The 23852-nt window shown below is 47.7% G+C and overlaps 1 protein-coding gene across 13 annotated transcripts in view; it reads right to left on the reverse strand.

The window, feature by feature from the left end:
- Positions 1 to 23852, reverse strand: part of PPFIBP2 (PPFIB scaffold protein 2) — a 146151-nt gene that overhangs the window by 102104 nt on the left and 20195 nt on the right. For 8 of the 13 annotated variants that reach the window (XM_027115495.1, XM_027115490.1, XM_027115486.1 and 5 more), the window contains exon 2: positions 11789 to 11886. In XM_027115495.1, coding sequence (XP_026971296.1) covers positions 11789 to 11886 — 98 coding nt within the window. Of the gene's footprint in view, positions 1 to 11788; positions 11887 to 12008; positions 12046 to 14553; positions 14753 to 21753; positions 22211 to 23852 lie in introns of those variants that run through there. The other 5 variants (XM_027115491.1, XM_027115485.1, XM_027115488.1 and 2 more) reach the window with 4 other exon arrangements.

A 23852-nucleotide genomic window follows, 5' to 3' on the forward strand; every position in this document is an offset into this window, starting at 1 on the left:
AAACGATACATCAAAACAAACCCATCCTAGAAACAACGCAGTGAAACTGAAGAACACCAAGGACAGAGGAAATTTAAAAGCAACCAGAGATAAAAGACAGACTGTCAAGAGACTTCTCATCAGCAAAGTCCCGATGACCACAAAATAATATCTACAGGTAGCTACCAACCTATAACCTGTACAAGATAAATTACCACTCAAGATTAAGACTAAAGTAAGGTCATTTTTCACATAATGACTCGTGCAACTTATTACTGGCAGGCTATTCCTGAAGGGATTTTAAAGGATCTACTTCATGAAGCAGGAAAAACTGCACCAACCAAAAAGGAGTGGGATGAAAAACACATCCGGGGGGGCGGGGGGAGCACCCAAGAGTGGCTGCAGCCAGGGTCTGTTTCCCAGGGTCAGCTGCAGCCACCTCCTGCCTCTCTGCAAGACTCTTCCAAAACCAGCAGAAGAAAGGCCATGTGAGAACACAGTGAGAAGAAGATAGCCCACAAGCTGGGAAGAGAGGTCGCACCAGAAATCAACCCTGTTGGCACCTTGATCTCAGACTTTCTGGCCTCCAGGACTATTTTCTATTTCTTCTTGAAGCTCTTCAGGGGTACACAGTATGACAAAATGCATGAGACAAGAATATTTATAGCAAGTTGTTACCCAGGCAGAGCCTTTGAATCCCAGAGGAGCTGCAGCTTCACCCTCAAGACACAGATCTGCAGCCTCCTGGGCACCATCAGACACCTCCACTGAAGACCCAGAATGGAGACCATTGGACCATATGTTCTGTACATTCTCTAACAACTACTTAGACCTAAGGTCTTTGTTTCAACACCTTCCTTTGAGAGCTAAGACTAGTTTATATAATATGGGACGATGAAAGAACTTAGATTTTGAGATCTGATGGATCTTGTATTTTTTCCTAATTATGCTTTCTAGTTAAGCTCTCTATGCTTCAATTTCCTGTCTGTAAAAAGGGGGTGGCGGGGCTTCCCTGGTGGCGCAGTGGTTAAGAATCCGCCTGCCAGTGCAGGGGACACGGGTTCAATCCCTGGTCCGGGAAGATCCCACATGCCGCGGAGCAGCTAAGCCTGTGCACCATAACTACTGAGCTTGTGCTCTAGAGCCCGCGAGCCACAACTATTGAAGCCCGCACGCCTAGAGCCTGTGCTGTGCACACACACACACAATCACTGGATAAAATGATAAAAAACAACAAAAAAATCATCTGTATAGACCTATAAATAATTGAGCCATAATTTAATATTTTTCCACAGAGAAAATACCAGGCCAAATGCTTTTATAAGTTAGCTCTAGCCAACGTTCAGGAAGTGAATAATTCTAATCTAACTGGTGTTCAGTAGAGAAAAGGATGGACTGCTCCCAGCTGTCTCGATAAGGAGAGCCTGCTAGTACATCCTGTAGACCAGAGTGTGAAAGGTGCCCCTGGAACTGAACAATTTAGAAGTTCTGAGTACTACAAAGGCAAATTACGAGTCTTCTCACCGATGACCTCACATATCAAATCCTAAACACAAATTTACAAAACTAAATCCCATGGTGTGTAAAAAAGACCCTCTCCTTTGGGAAATGACGGGTCAAGCAGACCTAAAAAGAAAATTAAAAAATAAAGTGGTGATTATCAAAACAGCAAAAGGCACATAAAGAACTATACCCCAAACAACTAGAGGTGGCACATTGTATGCAAGCACATATAAAGCATTTTTTCAAAACTGACTATAGACTAGGCCATACACAAAGTCTCGACAAAAATCAAGAATCGCTATCATGGGTACTATTCCAGTCTCCATATTTCTGTGGGAGGGGAGAGTGGTTTCTACCTGCCTCCCCTTACTCAATTTTTCCTCAATGGCGGAAGGCCTCTTCTGATGACAGAACTAAAAGATGGAATTCTCTCTGGAGCTGCCCGTCCCCATATGCAAGCATTAGCTTCTGAGGAAGCTTTTTCTGAGACAAGCTCTGCCCCAGAAGGTGGAAGTCTGTGGCCTGGGATTGAGTTCAGTTTGGGGTATGTGTGTAGTATGAGTGGATTCAAGGTCCTTCCTGACTGTGGCTTCAGGTCAAGCTAACTTTCCTAATCAGTGAAACTCATGATAAAGCTGATATTTTGATCTCTTTCTGGCTGACTCCTTTGTCTGTTCCTTGACTGGAACCAAACTAGGAGGGGAATAATGGGCTGTTATTCTTTTTAAATATTTTATTGAAGTATAGTTGATTTACAGTGTTGTAAGGAATGTTATTTATTAATCTTTGTGGTAGACAGAATAATGACCCTCCCAAAGATGCCCACATCCTAATCCCTGGAAACTATGAATGTGTTTGTTACCTAATATGGCAAAAGGGACTTTACAGATGTGATTAAGAATCATGAGATGGAGATATTATCCTGGAGTTTTAATCACATGAGCTCTTAAATCATAAAAGGGAGGCAGAAGAATGGGTCAGAGAGACGTGACATGAGGACTTGCCCTGACCTTGCTGGCTTTGAAGATGGAGGAAGGGGCCATGAGGCAAGGAAGGTAACTGCATTATAGCTGCAACAGGGCAGGTGGTAACAGACTAGTTGTGCTCAGAAAAATCCCAAAGGACACCCCAAATTAAAAAACACACATACATACACTTTTCTTTTTCTCATACATACACTTTTTAAAGCAACTGAACTGAAGGAAATTTTCAGAGCTCAGTAGCTCAGGAGAAAGAGAGCATGTGAGCTGGTGTTTGCCCTGCAGGCCAATTCCCTGGTGGCTTAACACCTCAGCTTGAATGGGCCACTTGAGGACAGGAGACAAAGCTTAGGGCCTGAGCAAAGGGAGAGGTCAGATGGAAGACCTCTGCATAAAGCCAGGATGCGAAAGGGCAATATCCTCAGTCTACCAACTAGAAAAAAATCACCCCACAGAAGGAAACTCGGCCTTGATTCTGGAATAAGAACACACATAAACAATTTGATGTTTTCAAACATTAAAAAGGGGTAAGGGGGGCTTCCTTGGTGGCACAGCGGTTGAGAGTCCGCCTGCCGATGCAGGGGACGCGGGTTCGAGCCCAGGTCCGGGAAGATCCCACATGCCGCAGAGGGGCTAGGCCCGTGAGCCATGGCCGCTGAGCCTGCGCGTCCGGAGCCTGTGCTCTGCAACGGGAGAGGCCACAACAGTGAGAGGCCCGTGTACCGCAAAAAAAAAAAAAAAAAAAAAAAAAAAAGGGGGTAAGGGAAGTGTAGAAAGAGTGGGACAAGTAGAAATCAAAAAATAAAATAGTTGATAAACAAATGGGACCTAATCAAACTTATAAGCTTTTCACACAGCAAAGGAAACCATAAACAAAATGAAAAGACAACCTATGGAATGGGAGAAAATATTTGCAAATGATGCTACCGACCATGGATTAATTTCCAAAATATACAAACAGCTCACACAACTCAATAACAAAAAAACAAACAACCCAATTAAAAAAAGGCGAAAGACCTAGACATTTCTCCAAGGAAGACAGATGGCAAACAGGCACATGAAAAGATGCTCAATATCACCACTAATTATTAGAGAAATGCAAATCAAAATTACATGAGGTATCATCTCACAACAGTCAGAATGGCCATCATCAAAAAGCCTACAAATAATAAATGCTGGAGAGGGTATGGAGAAAAGAGAACCCTCCTACACTGTTGGTGGGAATGTGAATTGGTGCAGCCACTATGGAGAGCAGTATGGAGGTTCCTTAAGAAACTAAAAATAGAGGTACTGTATGGTCGAGCAATCCCACAACTGGGCATATATCTGGAAAAGATGAAAACTGTAACTCAGAAAGATACAGGCACCCCAATGTTCACAGCAGCACTATTTACAATAACCAAGACATGGAAGCAACCTAAGTATCCATCAATAGGTGAACGGATAAAGAAGATATGATATATATACACATACACACACAATGGAATATTACTCAGCCATTAAAAAGAATGAAGTAATGCCATTTGCAGCAACATGGATGGACCTGGAGATTATCATACTAAGTGAAGCAAGTCGGAAAGAGAAAGACAAATACCGTATGATATCACTTATATGTGGAATCTAAAATAATGATACAAATAAACTTATTTACAAAACAGAAACAGACTCACAGACATCGAAAACAAATTTATGGTTACCAAAGGGGAAAGCTGTGGGGAGGGACAAATTAGGAGTTTGGGTTAACAGATACACACCACTATATATAAATATAAAATAGATAAACAGCAAGGACCTAGTGTATAGCACAGGGAACTATATTCAATATCTTGTAATAACCTATAATGGAAAAGAATATATATATATATATATATATATATATATCTGAATCACTTTGCTGTACACCAGAAACAACACAACATTGTAAATCAAATATACTTCAATTTTTAAAAATAAATAAAAAATTTTAAAACACCTTCAAAATAGAAGGTAAAATGTCCACGAGTATAGGGGATCAAATACACCATCTAGCAGAGTGATTTTAATAAGTATTTCTCAGAAACTGGTAAGATCAAGCAGACCAAAAAAAAAAAAACAGTATTGGTAGAGAAGATTCAAATAAGTTGGATGTAATGGACAATTATAGAACATGGCACGTAATAACTGGAAAATGCACACACCTTGCAAGCACACATAGAACATTAATGAAAACTGGCAATGTTCTCGTCAAGGCTACAAAGCAAGTAGCAATAAATTCCAGAGAGTAAGTATCAGAAAACACTTTAACCACAACAGAATTAAGTTAGCAATCAATTTTAAATACATATTGTTATATATTATTGGTTGATTTGTTAAGTTGAACAGATACATGCAAGTAAGTAGAGCAGAAAGTGATAAACAATAAAGAACAGATATTCAAAGAAGTTACATATGTATACATATTAAGCATAGATACATAATGCCTATATATCTATACATACTGTGATGGTTAATCGTATGTGTCAACTTGGCTAGGCCGTGGTACTCAGATATTAAGTCAACATTATTCTACATGTTTCTGTGAAGGTATTTTTTTGATGAGATTAACATTTAAATCAGTAGAGTTTGACCAAAGCAGACTGCCCTCCATAGTGTGGGTGGGCCTCACCCAATCAGTGGAAGATCTTAATAGAAAAAGACTGACCTCTCTAGAACAGTGGTCCCCAACCTTTGTGGCACCAGGGGTCGGTTTTGTGGAAGGCAATTTTTCTACAGACCAGCGGTGGCAGGAGTGGGGGCGGGTGTTCAGGCGGTAACGCGAGCCATGGGGAGCAGCAGATGAAGCTTTGCTCACTCGCTGCTTACCTCCTGCTTTGCAGCCTGGTTCCTAATAGGGGTTTCCGGGGGTTGGGGATCCCTGCTCTAGAAGAAGTGGGGATCTTCCAACAGATGGCTTTCGGATTTGAACTGCAACACTGGCTCTTTGCTGGCACTCCAGGCTGCTGGCTTATCCTGTAGATTTTCGTACTTGCCAGCTTCCACATTCATGTGAGCCAATTCCTTAAAATAAATCTCTCTCTCTCTCTCTCTCTCTCTCTCTCTGTCTCTTGCTCTATGTGTCTCTCTCTATACACACACACACACACACACACACACACACACACACACACACACACACCCTATTGGTTCTGTTTCTCTGAAGAACCTGGGCTGATACATATACACATTTAACTATTTACAGAATAATAATATACACACCTACTATGGTGACTGATCAGCAAAAACAAGTCAATTCTTTGAAAAAAGTAGTAAAAAAAAAGTCTCTGGCAAGATTGATCAAAAAATAAAGAGAAGGCACGAATAAGCAATACTAGGATTAAAAAACAGATATAACAAGCAGCAGGTCTTAAAAAGATAAAATATAATAAGCAACCATATGCTAACAAAGTGGAAAACATTGGTAAAATACACGAATATCTAGAAAAATATAATGTGCCAAAACTCAACAAAGGAAAAATTAAAACCTGACTGTCCCTAACCGTTACAAAAAGACAATCTTCCAATGAGAAAATACAAGGTCCAGATGGTTCTACAGGTCAGTTCCTATAATTACAACTATAAGCAAGGATTTAAGGAACAAATGATAATTCCAACTTTACTCACATTCTTTCAGAGATTAGAAAATGAGGCTACAGAGCCATGAAGGAGTGAGAGGTGGGCTCTGTCAGCAAGGGAAGAAAACAGAATGATGGCTGTTGAGTAGGGCTCGCAGCCCCACTGTGGGCCATTCCGACCTCTTCACACGAAGGGCAGTCTTTGACATCTCAGCCCGCTAGGCACCTCTAAAATTCCACCCTGACTCTCCTCAGGTCAGTTTCATAGCAGAGGACTCTGCACCTGAGTCCTGACTGGGAAACAGGTGGCTTTGTTGCCAATGACCACTCTATGCTGATCCGCCTCGGAGAGGGTACAACAAGACCAACTAAATGTTCAGAGCTTGGACTCAATCATCAGCCTTTAACACCACAGCTGAAATCATTCATGGGCCAAAGTGAATAATCACAGTCTTGATCAGAACTTTCTCTGCCCTCACAGTCTTTAAAAAAAAAAAAAAAAGCAGACACTAATCAGAGCTGGCAGAAAGGCCAGGGCAGAGCAACCTCTTTGTTTAACTGTTATAAAACACATTCCTCCTAACTATTCCTCATCAATACGTATAGCTCATAGATAACTGCAGGAGTAACCTGCTGCCCCAGCAAAGAGGAGTAAGTGGTCGCCTGGGTCCTGACCAGGGGTTCTCTGGTCCTATTACAGACGCAGCCGCTGACCCCATTAGCCCACAGATGAAGCCCTATGCAAAATTAGCTTATGCGGCAGTTGCTCTGGGCTATCCAGAGGGGTGTAATTAAGCAGTATAGTGTCCAATTTCGATCATCAACAGTGTAATTCAATTATGGTGTTATTTGTAGGCTGAATCACAGGGACTAATCAGGAGGAAGACCAGATCAAAGGTTAACATCATACTGGAACTTACAACAATGGTCTTTTGTATTAGAAACAAATCATTTTGACAAGAGTCCTGGGTTTTTTAACAGTCACCTCTTCCCAACTTTCTGCTATAAAATTCTTGGGTTCTAATTAAGTACAGCCACACCTGGGATACACTTATTCAGGTTTCTAAAATCCATCTTAGCAAGGAGTTTCACTTCACATTTCTGCTTCATTTCCTACTTCTGCTTAGAAGGCATTTCCTTCTCTCATACCTCCAGAGCAGATGAATGCCTTGAGATGATGAGGGTCACCATGTGTGGCCCTGCAGGGGTGTACTTGGCACTTGTGTATCAGGATGTCCTCCAAGTGTTCCCGGCCCGGTTGCTTCTACGAGCGATAATCTCTTGCACTATTTACACTGTTTACATTCATTGGAGGACGGGGGGCACCTTTTTTGCATTAAAGGCTTAATTACATCAACAGCGGTATCATATGCCCTAAGGAAAGAGTTTTGGAAAGTGAAGAGTAGCCTATCATACTATAGAGTAATTAATAAAGGGAAAGTCCTTGTTATATAGTGGTATGATTATTAATAATCATTATTGAAGGAATTGTGTCTATTTTAGTAGGAATCCCTCTTGTTTCTGCATAAGTGCTTGCTATTTCGGGCATGCAGGAAGCCCATAAAAATTTCTTCCACTGAAATAAGTGTAATTGTGTTTTCATAAAATGAGAGAATACAGTCCTCGCGCACTTGCTTGAGTACTTTAACAGATGCAAAAGCAACTGAGTGTTGAAAGTGTTGGTGGTGCTACTTGACATCCTTCCATTTCAACTGAAAGAGAGAATAGAAATTTAAAAAGGACGATTTTAATGTTAACACAAAAACGTCACTTCTGCGGGATCTGTGTATCATGATTTGCTGCCTCAATCTTCAAACTTTCTTTCAGCTGCTCCACCCTTAAGCAAAGGAGCCCTCACTTGAAAGTCGAATGTGTAAGAGAAGAGAGCAAAGCCACTGTGGCCAAGAGAAGGGGAGGGGGCGGGGGTGGGGGTGGGGATGGGCAAGAACAGGACCGGACCCTCCACCCAGTTAACTCTCTTCTCCTGTAGATGGCCCCACAGAACCCCAGGGCTTGGCTACACTTCGCCATAAAACCAACCCAGGAATGAATGGAGCCCAGAAGAGGCTCAGATGGCCCTGGACTCAAATTTTAGTTCTGTCATTTACCAGCACTATAGCTTGGGCAGCAAAACTAACGTCAGTACTAATATCAACAAAACCAAGAGTAACCTAGACCAGCTGAGCACTTGCTAAGTGCCAGGCATTGTGCTAAGTGCCTTCTTTGCCTTCATTTAATCCTCCCAATAATAGGAGATGGGTACTGTTATTGCCACGGTTTTATATATGAGGAAACTGAGGCTCAGAGAGGGATTAAGCGATTCGCACAAAGATTCCACAGCTAGTAGTGAGTGGCTGAGCTGGGATTCAAATCCCCACAGCCCATCTAACTCTGCAGTCTACATTAATTAATTACAAAAATCCCTAAGCTCTGTGGCCCAATTTGGCCCAGCCAACTTGAAAATGAGGATGGTTTTAATAATCTTGAGGAAAAGTATCCCACACAAAAGCATTCAGTAATTATCATTCTTTTTATTGCAAATGGCACAGCACATATGCCCTCCAGACACTCGCTAATAACCTCAGTGTTGCATTCTCTGTCAAATAGCTCCCGTCAAACGTCTGTGTGAGCCAATTACTACGGAAGAGATGGCTCACGGGAGGTACCAACCACCGACTCTTGGAGAAAATTAGTGATTGTTCCAAAAGGATCAGCCAAACAAAGGTACAAGTAGAGAAAATAATCAGCGAAGTTCAGCATGCAGCCAGATAAAACACAGGCACGGAAACCAGTAACTGCCTCCTAATCAATGAACAGGGGAGCTGAGTCACAAAAGTAAATAAAGTACACGTGACAGATATCTATTAAACCCCTATTGTGCGTTGCACTGAAGATGCAGCAACAAAGCCCCTGTCATCATAGAGCTTACATTCTGATGCATGAGGCACATAATAAAAAAAGAGACAAATATGAACGTAATGGGTCAGATGGTGATATGTGCTATAAAGAAATAAAAAAAGGATGAAAGGACGGGGCTGATGTGGGGATGCTATATTAGAGAGTGTCAGGGAAGGCCTCAGACACAGTGATATTTCAGTACAGATCTGACCTGAGTGTACTTGGAGGAGAACGTTCCAGCAGAGGGGACAGCAAGCACAAAGGCCCTGAGACAGCCAGTGCTAAAGGGAGACGAGCCAGATGGAAAGTGTAGGGGGTGCAGCCACAAAGGCAGCCAAAGGCCAAATCGTATAGAGTGTTGACTTCAGATTTTTTTTTCCAGATGTTGGGGGTAGGAGTTTATTAATTAATTAATTAATTTTTGCTGTGTTGGGTCTTCGTTTCTGTACAAGGGCTTTCTCTAGTTGCGGCGAGCGGGGGCCACTCTTCATCGTGGTGCACGGGCCTCTCACTATCGTGGCCTCTCTTGTTGCGGAGCACAGGCTCAGTAGTTGTGGCTCACGGGCCTAGTTGCTCCGTGGCATGTGGGATCCTCCCAGACCAGGGCTCGAACCCGTGTCCTCTGCATTAGCAGGCAGATTCTCAACCACTGCGCCACCAGGGAAGCCCGGGACTTCAGATTTTTATCCTGAGATGGGAAGCCATTGAAGAGTTGTGGGGAGAGTGATGTGATTTGATTATTCTGCTGCTCTGTGGAAGGCAGGCTACAAGGGGGCAAGAGCAGAGCAGAGACTGCTCAGAGACCATGCATTAATCTTGAAGACCCCAGGCAAGTCTAGGAGGCATGCACAAGCCTTAGCTAGACAATGAAAACTACAAAACACAGATGGGTGAAATAAGGACCTGAATAAATGAGAACTCCGCTGTGTCCCTAGAGAAGACTTAGCATGGTAAAGACTTTTTGTCCCTCATTAATTTATCAAGAGCTAATATTTTATAGTCTTACTATATGCCAAGCTTTGTCTTAAGCACCTTACACGTATAAGCACAGCAACCTTCTTAGGTGGGTTCTATTATTATTCCCATTTTAATGTGAGGAAACGGAGGCATGGTTCATGCAGGTAACTTGACGCAGAGCTAGGATCTGAACCAAGCAGTCTGGCTACAGATGCTCCCCCGACTAACCCACAAAGGATGCCTTGGGACATCTTAGACCACCTCGCTGCAAACTCTCATGTCTGTTCCAGAGAAGTCCGTGGAACCCTTCCAGAAGAAGCCTGCCAGGGTGGAGGCCTAAGGAAATGGGAGAAGGAGGGAGCACGTAGTACTGGAAGGCAAGTGGGATGGGTGTTCCGGGATCCACACGACCCACACCAGGGCCCACCCTCCACACCCACTGCAGAGCCCCAACCAAGGCAAGGCCCCGAGGATCCAGACATGCAGTCCTCTCCCACAGACAGAGGGCATTTTGCCAGAGATTTTGTCATTTCAGGAATGCCTGTGTGGGGAAATTAGGAGGCAGGAGGAGGAACTGACCTCACACAAGGCTACCTTCTCTAGGCGGTGTCCCATTTATCCGTCCTAGCCATCCAAGAGCTCTGCTCACTCCAGGGGCTCTCAAAGTCTCTTCCTTGCCCCTTGGCTGGGGGCTCAGCAGTGCTGACAGCCTGAGATGGTCTAAGAGTCTGACCCTGTGGCTCTGATCTCAATGCACAGGAGGCCCCAGAAGCTTCCAGATGTGACTCTCTGAAAGGACCGCTAGGAAACCCATGCTCTTGGCCATTTCCTCTCAGTAGGGCTTCAGGGACCCTGATCTAGAGCAGGACATTCCAACCTCTGGAGCCTCTGAAAAGTGGGATGTTAGTTACGGCCTCCCAAGGACCCTTCTGTCCACTGAGAAATTAAGAGCCTGACAGATGACAGGTAGAACACGTCCTCTATCCCAGGTGCAAACACCCAGAGCCCTCAGTGTGTCAGGTGTATCTGCAGGACAGAAGGAAAGGCAAGGGGGCAATGCCCGGTGCTCTGTGCATGCCCTGGACTCTAGCCACACTCAGCCCAAACCTTCTTCCCGCAGCCCTAGCTCCATACAATGAGGAGCAAAGTCCCAAAGAAACACACCCAGTCAACAAATAAGGCCACTGACCTGTATCAGGTAAGGACAGAGAGAAGGCCTGGGGCCTGCAGGGAAAGATTTCCAACAATGACAGGCTTATTCTAACCAGTATGGGCTTCAGTTGTCCCCATCAAGGAGTTAATCAGCCCAAACAGCCCACTGGCAGTCCTTTCCAATTAACCAGTTTTGCTGGATCTCGTCTAGAGAATAATCCTAACTGGCTAAGGCAAACATGAAGCCAAACAGTTACGATGGATAAAAAACATATAGAACCTTCTTCAGGTGATTAGGTGAATCAATACAAAACTGCTTCCTGACTCTCAAACAAACTGGAGACCAGCCGGGAAAGGGAGCTGACACCAGCGTTCGGGGCAAAGTCTGCGAGATTGCAAGTTTCAGCTCGACTGTAATAAGCCATGATGTGCTCTGAAAACTTGACAATAAAATCAATCTCACTGCACCTGTTGCAGCCAGGATCCAAACTGCGATACAGTTATACAGATGCTAAAAGATGGTGCCTCTGTACTCTCAACAGAGCCCTAGACTCACACCAGATATCAAAGAGTCCAAGTTTGCACTGTTAAAAAAGAGGTGGCAAACACAGTAAAATAAAAGAAATCCAACAGGGGCCTTGTCTCTGCACCCAAAGGAAAAGTCCAATGAGAGGAAACGTTTCTCAGTGCGGAGGATGAGCTGTGGGTTGCCAGGACCTCTGACCATACCTGCAATGATCCCGTCCATCTGCTCCAGGGCAGCTTCCAGCACGTGACTCGCATCAGAAGCCATGAGTCCTTTTGCCTGCTTAGTCTCCTCCTTCTCACTGAAAATTCAAATACAGAACACAGGAAAAATTACAGGCTTCCACATTACGTACCCAAGACCGCCAAGCCCTCTCAATTCCACCATCACAACCGCACTCTCATAGGAATCTTGGTAGCCCACGTGTGGTTTCTGCCATCGCCATGGCTTCGCCCTCCAGGCACAAGTGTTCCTAATCCATGAATCTTCAGCATGTGCTTGTGTCATGAAAAGCCACTAGGGCTCTCCGGAGCGACCTGCAGCAGCGAGACAGCGATTGTCACTCCTGCCATCGTTACAGTCACGGCTCCAGAAGCTCCAGCCGCCCCTGGGGGCGGCTCAAGGCTCCCCTAAGGTTGGGGAAAAGAAAGCCGGGCTGTGCCCTGCAGCCGTGGGTCGCAGCAGGCATGGGCGGTCTTCTATCTGCATTTGTCTCACACCTGCAATGCTCTCCTTGGGCAGGTGTGACCCAGGCTGAGAGGCCTCAACTGCCGCTTCCACTTCTCACGTGGGCCAACGGGCCCCATCTGGGAAGGCTGCAGGTGCGCTGTTGTGGGGAGAGTACTGTCCCTGGACCCAGGAGCACTGTCTCTTACCATTTTAGTTCTACTCCACCCAGCACCATTCAAGGTACATAATCCCATCTTCCCAGGGCTGGAGAATTTCTCCGAAAGTACAGTGTAGCCACTCCCCTAACGCTGAGTCTCCCTTCTAATGGCAGAGGCGGCAGTTGGCCCCATCTCCGGGCAGCTCTGCCTCTTAGAAAGGCCTTTCAGCTCAACTGTCTTCTTACAGCCTCTTCTCATTTTTCTTGCTTCCCGCCCCCTTCCTGGGTGGCAGGGAGAGACTGACACGACAGCATTTGTAATCCTAAGAAGAGGCTTAGCTCACGTCTGTGAACTGGAGGCAGGTGTGCCCAATAGGCCTAAGTGCGACGGAGGAAAGAGGCAGAGCTCCTGGACCCAAGGGTGGCACAGGTCAGGGAACAAGGGGTTCTGCTGCTCATCTTACCCATGAAGTTAGACCTTTGGAGTGAAGAGAGGAAAGTGAGCAACCACTGGAAAGTGGCTTTGGAGATGCTGTGGATAAGAATGTCAGGACCACAAAGAACCACACTGGACAGCACCAGGTAGGAACAGTTAAATACCCTGGGTTCAAAGCCAGCTCTGCCATCTACTGTGTGATCTCCAAACCTCAGTATCCTCATCTGTAAAATAGGGATGATAACAGCACCTAACTCACAGGGTTGATGTCATGGTTAAATGAGTAATTAATATTTCATTGAAAATGCTTGTCTTGCATGTAGTAAGGGCTCAATAAACTTCAGCCTTTTTTTTTTTTTGCTTTTTAAAGTGAGAAGATAATCTCAGGATGTATTTGTGCCAGGATAGCTCACCGGATGAGGGACTCTAAACTAAAGTGGGGTAGGTTCAGGGAGGGAGAACCCAAAGAAGCCCAAGAGGCTGGTCCTTTGGAGGAGATAAGCACGCAAAGATAAGCTATGCGTGTGGAAGGGGAGGGCGTGACTCACAGGTGCAAAGGCCCAGAAATGGTCAGAAATGGGCGCTGAGCCTCAGCAGTGCAAGAACCGTCAGGCTATCAGCTCAGGGGAGTGAGAAAAGGAGCTTCGCGGGGGGGTGGAACCTCACTGGCACCTCAGAGCTGTGGCAGGAACCAGGCAGGGCTGCAAAAAGGAGCAGCCCAGATCGCTACAGAGCAAGTGTGGGCACAGATCTCAGGGTCTGAACAGGAGCAAGCCGGGGAGGGGATGTGGGTGGAGAAGAGGCAGCAGGACAAGGGGAGGTAGCAGAAGTGGGGCAGCATTCAGCACAGGCACATCTGCTTGGCCATATGGGGTATTAAAAGTCTGAAACATGTCCCACCCTCTGAGGACTTCCCAACCGCTCCCAGCAAAAAAAAATCCAAAGTCCATACTGTGACCTAACGGAAGCAGCTCGGCAGGATCCGGCCAGGCCAGCCCCACACGGCCCTCCCCCTCGATCCCCATGCTTCGGCAGCCTCCGTCCCTGTCCGCTCCCCCAGGACTCCAAGCCCCCTTTCCTCCTCTGCAAGTGTGCACCTGCCGTCCCTCTGTCCTGAGCTCACGTCCCCAGCTCTCTGGACGGCTCATCAGTCCTCAGCCTTCGGGCCTCAGCTCTGAAGTCTCTTCTCAGAGACGCCTTCCTTGCACGCCTGCATCTAAAGCAGCCCCTTGACAGCACAGCGGTTCCGAAGAATCTCGTCCATCTACATTTCCTTGCTAACTGGCCTTGCTCACCCCAACGTGCCCGGTGCGTAGCAGAGTGACCGGCACAAGGGAGTTTGTGAGTAAATACTTGTGAATAAAAGACGGATCCATGTGGCCAACACGGCCTGAACCCTGTTGTGCTGGACACTGGAGGGAATATTGATAAATCAGGCCTAATCCCTGCTCCCATGGACCATGCAGTCTAGTGGAGACGACAGAAGTATGAACAAATAATTATGACACAGCGTGAGGTATGCGGATAGAGGCGGGTACGTAGTTTCCCTGGGCCTTAAAGGATGGGTAGGAACTTTCTCAGTAGACAAGGGCGATTCCAGGCAGAGGGGGCAGTGCATGAAAGGCAGGAAAACATGTAAAGACAGGATGTAGTTGGCAAATGTCAGAATGGTTGACGAAATTATACAGGAACATCCGGCTGCTCACCATGAGTCAAAACCCTCCATGGAATTCACTTCAGCGTGATAAGGGCAATTAATGAGAGGAGCTTGGGAATTACACCCACGGCTTCAGGGATCTGGACGCCCGTGCTTGGCAACTCAAGTGGCCTCAGATGTAAACTTGATAGAGATTTTTAAAAAGACCTCATATTTCAGCAAACTGGCTCCATTGGGGGCCTTAGTACCTGGGTGAAAGGTAAGAGAGCAGTCAGAAGGTGCTGAGCCCAGAGGGCCCAGCTAGGCCCCCTGCAACAGAAGGGCCATGACAGATGACCCATGGGCCCTCTGCCCGAGGATGAGTTTGTACCTGGCAGATAGCAAGTTGGGTGGATCCGTAGGAGCTGGTGAGAAGGGAAATATGAGTCAAAGGTGTATCATCTTTATGGCCCAGGACCTGGGCCAGTAAGATTGCGAGCGCTCGGGAGCCAGAACCTGCTTTGGGTGGCTGACGAACTCAGCTCTGGGTCTGAGATGACGGCAGGAGGCAGGGAGAACGGGCTCTGCCAGCCTCTGATGCAGAGCGGCTATGAGGGGTCAGTGGTGTGGGGTACAAGGGGGACCGCTGAAAGGCCAAACATGCCGTAGGAGCTAGGCCTCCAGGCCCATCAGTGAACACGGACACTCTGCAATAGGGAAGCCACGATTCCATTCACCGACCATTCCCATGCTGGCAGCTACAGCCATTTCCTTCCCTCACAAGGTTAGGGCTCCCCATCAGTAACGCACCCCGGGACAATCAGTCCCTGCTTTCAAGGAACTGTGGGTCCCAGAGGCAAACGTGTGATCCGGCTGCACTCAGTGTATCTGTTCATCCCCACAGAGACACAGCACCTCCCTTGGGAGCCTAGGTTCATCTGGGATGTGGGGCTTAAGTGCACAAAGCACCAGAAGCTGCGTGCGAGGAGGCCCCCCGCAGAGGAGTAAGGTGAAGAGGCTGAGGGGGCACATCTGGAAGAGGCGGTAACCCGAGGGCTGGGAAAGAGAGCAGGATCCAGGGCAAACTCCAAAGGGGCACGTGAAAGGCAGGGCAGCCTCTAAGCAGGTGGTGGGGAATGGAGGTGAAACCAGGTTCTTCACCCATGAGAGGGGAGCTGCGGCAGCCACCCAGGCTGGACAGCAGAGGAGCTGAGAGACTTGAAGGGGGGCGCCCCACCAGCCCAGGAAGGAGAGGAGCAGGCAGAGGAGGACGCGGCGCTCTTAACACGCTCGGTCCAGTGACGGTTGCTGTATTGGCCGAAAGCGGTTTTCATTCTCTCTGGACACTTGGACTATTAACACAGCCCTGCATTTGACCCTGACCAGCAGGTAGCCTTCTCAAACCAAGAAACTGGCTCACCCCGAGCTGCAAAGATAAGGTAGGGAATGTTGTTTAAGGAAAGAAAAGGTGTGGTCCATTCCTCATGCATCCTTCCCCTCCCCCACAGGCCTCTCTAGAGGCTGTCATCTGCCCACCTGTGAAGGTACCTGATGCTGGGCCCCCCTAACACAGGGCCTGACCCTCCTCTTTGCTACCAACCAGGGAGGAAACAACCCTGCAGCTGTGAGACCAGCCAGCGAGGAAGGAACAGCCACGTTTTAGAAGGACAGTGTCTGTGAGAGGTGTCACAGTCACATGATCTGCGTCATACAGAGGCTGGTTTGGCACTTTGAATCTGAATAGGAGGCACGGTTAGGTGAAGTTTAGAAAGTGAGCCACAATTAGTCACCCATCACCTGGTGGACTCTAAGGCGGTAACTTAGATACGGTATTAACTACCCCCATGCTCAGCAACAGAGACTCAGAAGGAGGCAGGAATGGCTGACTAAGTAAGTCTTGGGCAACTAAATCTTAACTTGTCCCACCCATGCTGAAATGCAAGCTTCCATTCCATTTTATAAACCACTTTTCTCTCACTAAAAGTGGTTAGGGATGCAAGTGTTTTGGGCAGGCTCGGACTGTCCTGGATGGAGGAAGGAATCAGGAACAGATCTAGAGTCCCTGGTACCCTCCAGGGTCTCCTGCCGGGGCTGCACCTCAACTCCTCACAGCTGCAGCCAGATGGGCGCCCACATTCCTGCGTAGAAAGCAAGACCTGGAGAAGGAGCCCTCAGCCAGGAACCCACCACCACCAAACTCAGACTCATCTCAGACCTCTCCTGGCCCCAAATGGTCAACAGGTGGTAAAGAAGTATCACCACATCACAACAAACCGAACACTCTTCCCCACAATTTACTGGTCACCCATAAACCACAGGGGCTCCTTCTTCAAATGGTTATTTAAAGGAATACCTGTTTTTATCCCTAAGCTGAGGAGATGGCCTCTTAAAAGGATATAGGGGAAAAAAAAAAAAAAGGATATAGGAAACTTACCTCTTTGGGATAGTAGAGAAAGAAGCCATTTTCAGCATTACAAAAACAATAATAAAGATGGGGAAGACATACAAAGAAAATTGACGGCAGTGCCTACATTCTCAATCACATCCCATATCGACCAATATTAACTTTCTTTTTAAAGGACAAGTAAGAACATAGGGTTTATAGCCAGACTGTCTTGAGTTAAAACCTGGCTCTGCTGCATAATAGCTGTGGGTCTTTAAAGAGATTACTTAATCTCTCTGAGCCTCAACTGTCTCATTTGTAAAATCAGTATAAAACCAATCTCATTATGGGCAAAAGTAAACAAGAGGTAGAGCTCAGATAAATATAGGAGATTGAAGTCAAACATCTACTTTAGCTACCCACTGAAACAAGAGGAATTTATTTTGAAAGACATAAACCCACAAGGACATGGAGAATGTGATAAGAGACATAAGGGTGATGCTGGGGCGACAGCTATGCAGCAAGCAGAAAAGGGCAGTTGGTCCATGTTGGAGGGCTTCCAAAGGCTCTGGGAGAGATTTCTTTAGTAATAGGAAATTAACAGAACACCTGATGCCTCTGAACATCTTAAGAGATCTATATACAGTTGGTGAAGAATTTGTTTAATTCCATGATAAGAAAATAGCAAACCAAGCAAATGACAAAAGAACTCTGAGGAAACCAAAAAAGTAAAAATAATCTTCGTCCTTACAATAAAACATCACAAACGTGTGGATTTAACAGAAATTGCACTGGCAGGATGGGGAGATGGAAAAGTCCTCGTGAGTGGTGGGAACAAGGTTGGAGAGAGAGCTGATTCCTTATCTTCTAGGGTGGGAACTCAGAAATCACTAGATAACGACAACTGAAAAAAAGTAATAAAGTAGCAGAACAAGCATTTTCCCAGTCATATGGATAAAAATACTAAGAGTTTGAAGTGGCTGCACCTGAGGAAGGGCAATGGGGTGGGTAGATGGGGAGACGACTACTTTAACAAATCATATACAATTATTTGAGCCTTTAAATTGTGCAGATATATAGTAGTGATAAAAATAAAAACAATCAAAAAGATTAAAAGAGATAAAATGTGTGGTGTGCCTGGCACAGAGTCAAGATTTGATTAACGTGCGCTCCTTTCTCCTCGCAGCTACTGTATTATTGGGCAGGTGTCTGTTAGCTATCTACTAAGAGTTTATCCAACATTATCTCACTTTATCCCTCGTGCCACTTAGGAATTATTCTCCCCCTTTACAGAGGAGCAAACAGATTAAGCAACGTGCCTGAGGATGGGCACTGCTCTTCCTCCCTTCCAAATTTCTTCTGAGACAGGAGCCCAGTGGAGGGTTTTGAGCACAGGAGGGTCTAACTTACCCTTTAAAAGGATCATTTTGGCTGCTGCTTGAACTGCGGGTGGGGAAGGTGGGGCGGTGCAGCAGTGAACACAAGAAAACCAGGCAAGAGATAAAGGCAGCTTGGACCACAATGATTATGGTAGATGTTCTATGAGGGCGAAGCCAGTAAGTTCTACTGATAGATTGGGCGTGGGCATGAGAGAGATGGGTGAAACATGATTACAAGGCTTTTGCCCAGAGCCCCTGGGAGAGCGGGGAGAACTGCAGGAGCAACAGTCGGGGGGTGGGGGGTGGGGAAGGGAGGGATGGGTAAAATCAGGAGGTTGGTTTTGGAAATATTCAGTTTAAGATGCCCGGGATATCTAGAGAGATATGCTGAGTAGGCATTTGGAAATTCAAGTCTGATATTCAGAGAGAAATCTGGGCTGGAGATAATCTGGGAGCCGTTTGCATAAAGGTGGTATTTAAAACAACTGTGTGAAGTAAGTTAAGTAGTGTAAGACCAAAAAAAAAAAGAAAAGAGGCCCCAGGACTCTTTGAAACACTCCAACGCGCAGTCAGGGAGGAGAACCAACGAAAGAGGCTGAAGAGGAGAACTGAGACAGGGGTGCCCTAGAAACCAATGAAGCGTTCAGTGTAGAGGACAAAATCGGGGCGCCGAGTGCTACCGAGTCAGACCAGAGGCCATCTTCTCCCCAAAGGCTCGCTGGAGGTGATCTCACCTGCTTCATAGCCCCACCTGCCCCTGCCTTACCTCCCCCTCGACTGCAAGGGCCTGCTGGTTGCCCTGCCTCAGGCAGCCTCTTCACTCACCTGCACAAGGGGCTCACCTACTCAGTGCCCCTCGAGTCTTGGAGTTTGTCAGAATCACCTGGAGAGCCAATGGAGCACGAGGCCCAGGCTCATCGAAGGAGAAGAGCGCCAGGTGATTCTGAGGCTGACCGAAGTCGAGCCACTGACGGAATGCAAACGCAGCTCCCAGCTGGGCACTCTTCTGCTTGGTCAGGAGTCTCGCGGGCTCACCACCAGCCGGGGCAGAATTATGCTTCTTACCGCGCCCACTCAATCTTCTCAGCTGCAACTCTAACTCTCATCATATGCCTTGGCAAACCTCTGCCCCATCCCAGCCAAATGTCTTATCATCCGGGGACAGATTCTAGGTGTTAACTGCCTGAACCAGTGGCTTTCCTGCTTTTATGTCCATGCCAGAGGCTTTCCCTACTAACTTCCCACTTTCTCTTCGAGCCAATTCTCCCAGAAAACCATGTGTATGATTAGGCCACTCAAGATGGCTGCTCTCTTGTTCTCTGTACATCCCCTGCCCAACCAGTACCTGCTTTACCCATAACTTATGCACATGACTGACCTTCCTACATACTTGCCTCAGGCCCCTGCTAATGACAGCTTGCCAGAGGGGTGGTGAGGGGCGTGCCCCTCTACTGGTTTCCCTGGTAACTAATAAGCCCATCTGAGGTCAGTTTCCCCCGTAACTGGCAATCTCCCCTTCCCCAAGGATCGTAGACTGCCACCATGTCCTGCCCGCCGTCTGCTGCACGTGGTGGGGTGTCGCTCCAGGACCTTGCTTCAGACATGTGAGCTCCCCAGTCCATTAAACCACCGATGTCTCTGCTGTTGACTCTGGGCTATTTCTTTGGTCTTGAAGCTGGGCAAGCACAGGCCTTGTAGGCCTGCAGGATTCAGCCCAACACCATGCTTGACCCTGCCCACCTAAATGTGATCTCCGCATCTCTTTGACCTTGCAGGAAAAGGGTGAGAGCAGCTGTGCACAGCCATCTTCTCTGCGAGCCTTCCACGGGTCTGGGCCCCCGAGAGCATCCCCCCTTCTGTAAGCCCCAAAGAAACTTTTAATTACTGATAAAATAAAACAGTGGGGGGCTTCCCTGGTGGCTCAGTGGTTGAGAGTCCGCCTGCCAATGCAGGGGACGCGGGTTCGTGCCCCGGTCCGGGAAGATTCCACATGCCGCGGAGCGGCTGGGCCCGTAAGCCATGGCCGCTGAGCCTGCGCGTCCGGAGCCTGTGCTCCGCAACGGCAGAGGCCGCAACAGTGAGAGGCCCGTGTACCGCAAAAAAAAAAATAAAACAAACAAACAGTGGGAAACTAAAGCCTGGGAGATAGTGGGGGCTTGGAGAAGGAGTAGCAGCAGGTGGCCCATCCCCCTTCCTACAACCTGACACCCTCCTCCCTCTCCATGCCCTCACTTTCAGTGGACCCCAATTGATGGCCTTCCCGAAACTGCTCCCCATCTCACCTCAGTGATGCCACCACAGTCGCCAAGCCAGAAACCTGGGGGTCATCCCTGGCCTTCCCTTCTAAAGGCCACTGGTCTTAACTGGAAGCTGAGAGGCTCCTAGGGGTGGCAGGCAAGTCTGCAAGTCTGCATGGACCCCGAGGCCCGACTGAGGTCCTGTCCAGCCCTGAGGTCTTTGATCCCACGGGGACGGGCCTGACAGTGCAGAAAAGCAGCACACCTGGCCTCAGGGCCACGGCAGGGCCTATAGACACCAACACTGTATCAGGACTGAAGGACAAGGCCACGGGCATTAACTTCCCATCAGGACAGGGGAGCCAGACACAGAGACACCCTGTCACTACGAAGGGGAGTCAGAGCTGAGCAGAGGGGCCAGGTTGCTGAGAAAGCAGCTGTCAGAGCCGGTGACCGCCTTTCGTGAATATCTGAGTCTAATAAAAGTGAAGAGGTGGAGACGGTTTCTTTTGTCAGTGAATAGAAGCTTAAATAGCCTAAGAAAAACTGCACAGGAGAAAATAAAAGGATGCTACTTAAGGTGAACAAGCACACTTAACTTGTCCCCGTCGAATCGTGGTATCAGCAACTCCTAATAACAAGCATTCGTTTAAAGCTCTTGGCTTCAGAAATGTTTTTCACACCTAAGGCTTCTCATTCCCACCTAAACATCCCAGATCAAGCTGCTCTGATTAGTGGGCCAGTTAAGCTGAGCCCAGTGGGTGCCAAGATAAGTCAGAATCCCTGAAGGGCCCTAAGCCTAGGTGCAGGCTGGTGGTGCTGGCTGGCGACAGGGGACAGATGCAATATTTCTTGCTTAGTGTCTTCTTCCCGCTGGACCAGATTAGTGAGCTGCGAGCACTGGGCATTCCCAGCCACTCCCTGTTGGGCGAGTTCCAAAAGATCCCTAAGAACACTTGTGCTGGGGCCTGGCTCTCTCGAGCCCACAGGAAGGAGAGCTTCGGCTTTCTGGCCCTTCCATTTGAAGCCCAGCCCTGCTCCTGTCACACGGCACCGCTCCTGCAGCAGCCTTCTTTGGCACGCCTGAACCCAGATGCTTCCATTTAAGCACTTACCTAAAAAGCACTCGCCCTTCTCACCAAACCACCGCCCTTTAAACAGGGCTCCGTGATCCCAAACAGCTCTTCCACCAACATGTAATAGGGGACTCAGTCCCAAAGCTGAACAGCGTTCTCTAAGGAATTCAGTGAGCACCAGGTACTGAACCTCACCTCTAGGCACCGTGAGCTGGACCCCTCCTGGCTTAGCTGTTCCCCCAGACACAGGAGTGGCATCCTCCTCTTCCTTGAAAGGGCAGTCTTCTTCAGAGAAACACCACCCCAAAGACATGAGCATGAGACACCTCGAGCCCAGCCCACAAGGAGGGACACAGGCTCTGGCCGGGAAACCAGTATGAGAGAGTGCAAGGTTGTCACACCCACACCCAAACCGCTCAGCTGACCCTCTAGGCTGAAGGAGCCAGGAGAGGCAATGTCGAGTTTCTCTCAATGCCTTTGCTCAAGATTTTTAAACATCTGCTTCACCTTCCTGACTGTGCTCACCTCCCATTTTCTGCTCTTGACATTCTGTCCCCAAGCTGGTCTTTTTCCCCAATTCAAGGATTTATTACTGTGGTAAAGAGGCCACAGCAATCTCAGTGACCAAGGCCGTGGGCCTTAAAATAGACCCGCCTGCCAAGGAACAGTTTGGGCAGATGAGTGAGCTGCGTGCACTGGGCATTCCCAGCCACTCCCTGTTGGGCTGCCCTAAGTATTCTTAGGGATATTTTGTCTCAAAAGACAAAGGATACAGGTGCTCCGACAAGGAGAGGGATGGGGGGCAGGGGGAGTGGCTCCAGGCAGGGACCTGTGCCTTTGGGAAGAGTGAGATGGGGAGCCAGACAGTGTCCGGGGCACAGCTCATCACCAGTCCTCCCACCAGTTTGCCCCTCAAAACTGGGCCGAAGACAAGTACATCCGTGTCTTCACTGCGGTGGGACTCCCTGTAGGTGCCCAGAGAACCTGGGCTGGGAGGTTCTTTTCCTTCCTTCTGAGAGTCTCAGAACGAGTTGCTCTGAGGAGCAAACATAAACGAGAGAGTCCCCTTTGAGGCTGGGATGTGAAGGACCAGGCCGGACGACAAACACCTCGCCCGCTGGAAGATCTAGCTGAGATCTGGTGGCCTGCCCCAGCCCCACAGCTGGCTGGCCGCAGTCCATCGAATGACAGCAGCTCCCTCCAGGGCCACGCAGTCTCCACCTGTCTGTAAGAGCCGCCTGCCTGCAAGTTCACAGAGGGTGAACAGACGCGGCAGCCCCAGTAAAAAGCCTTTGCCTTCATTATCTCACTTAATCTTCCTGGTGACACAGTGCCCTGTGAGGGATATAGTACAATTATCAGCCCCACGTACAAAAGAGGCAGCTGAGACACAAGATATTAAGACTGTGCCGAGGTCCCACGGACTCTGAAGTGTTCCCAGAGTCCCGCCTGTCTGTCATCTAAGTCTCCGCCTGCTCTCCCTGCCACACTGCCCTGTCCTGCAGATTTGCTCGATGCAGTAAAGAGCTGGGAGACGACGAAGCTGGTTTCCAAGTCCAAACCAAAAGAGCTCAAACTCGTGGGGCCATGAGACTCTCTGCTAATGGCTGCCCTGCGTATCTTCATGGGGACTCTGCCTGCTGCACCGCTTCAACTGTTAACAAGACAGTATCTTATCTGAAAAAAGATACACAGAACGGAGAACAATTCTCATAAAGATGCGTAACCCACAAAAATCAATATATAATTTTTTTTAGATTGGTTTATCTATTTAACAAATACTATTTGCCCCTCTATCATCTGTGAAACCCTGTGGTAGATGCTATGAGGGGAAAAGGAAATGAATTTAAGACTATGTTATTTACCTACCAAGGACCAAAAATCTTTCATCTCTCATCCATGTCGATTAGACTGTGAAGGTTGCCTGTAGAATTGGGCCTCTATCTGGGATCTGTGAGCCAAAGCCAACAAACTTTGGCTTTTGCCAACGTAGACTTCAGAAATTCATAAATTAATGGTCTTTTTTTTTTTTTTTTGCGGTACACGGGCCTCTCACTGTTGTGACCTCTCCCGTTGCGGAGCACAGGCTCCGGACGCGCAGGCTCAGCGGCCATGGCTCACGGGCCTAGCCGCTCCGCAGCATGTGGGATCTTCGCAGACCGGGGCACGAACCTGCGTCCCTTGCGTTGGCAGGCGGACTCTCAGCCACTGCACCACCAGGGAAGCCCCTAATGGTCTAATTTTAAAGCAGCCATGGTATTCTTTTGTGAGAAGAAAAACATCATTTCCCTGAA

Source organism: Aethalodelphis obliquidens, unplaced genomic scaffold (genome assembly GCF_003676395.1).
Source record: "Aethalodelphis obliquidens isolate GAN/ISIS:26980383/991018 unplaced genomic scaffold, ASM367639v1 scaffold14, whole genome shotgun sequence".
NCBI classification, from domain to species: Eukaryota; Metazoa; Chordata; class Mammalia; order Artiodactyla; family Delphinidae; genus Aethalodelphis; species Aethalodelphis obliquidens.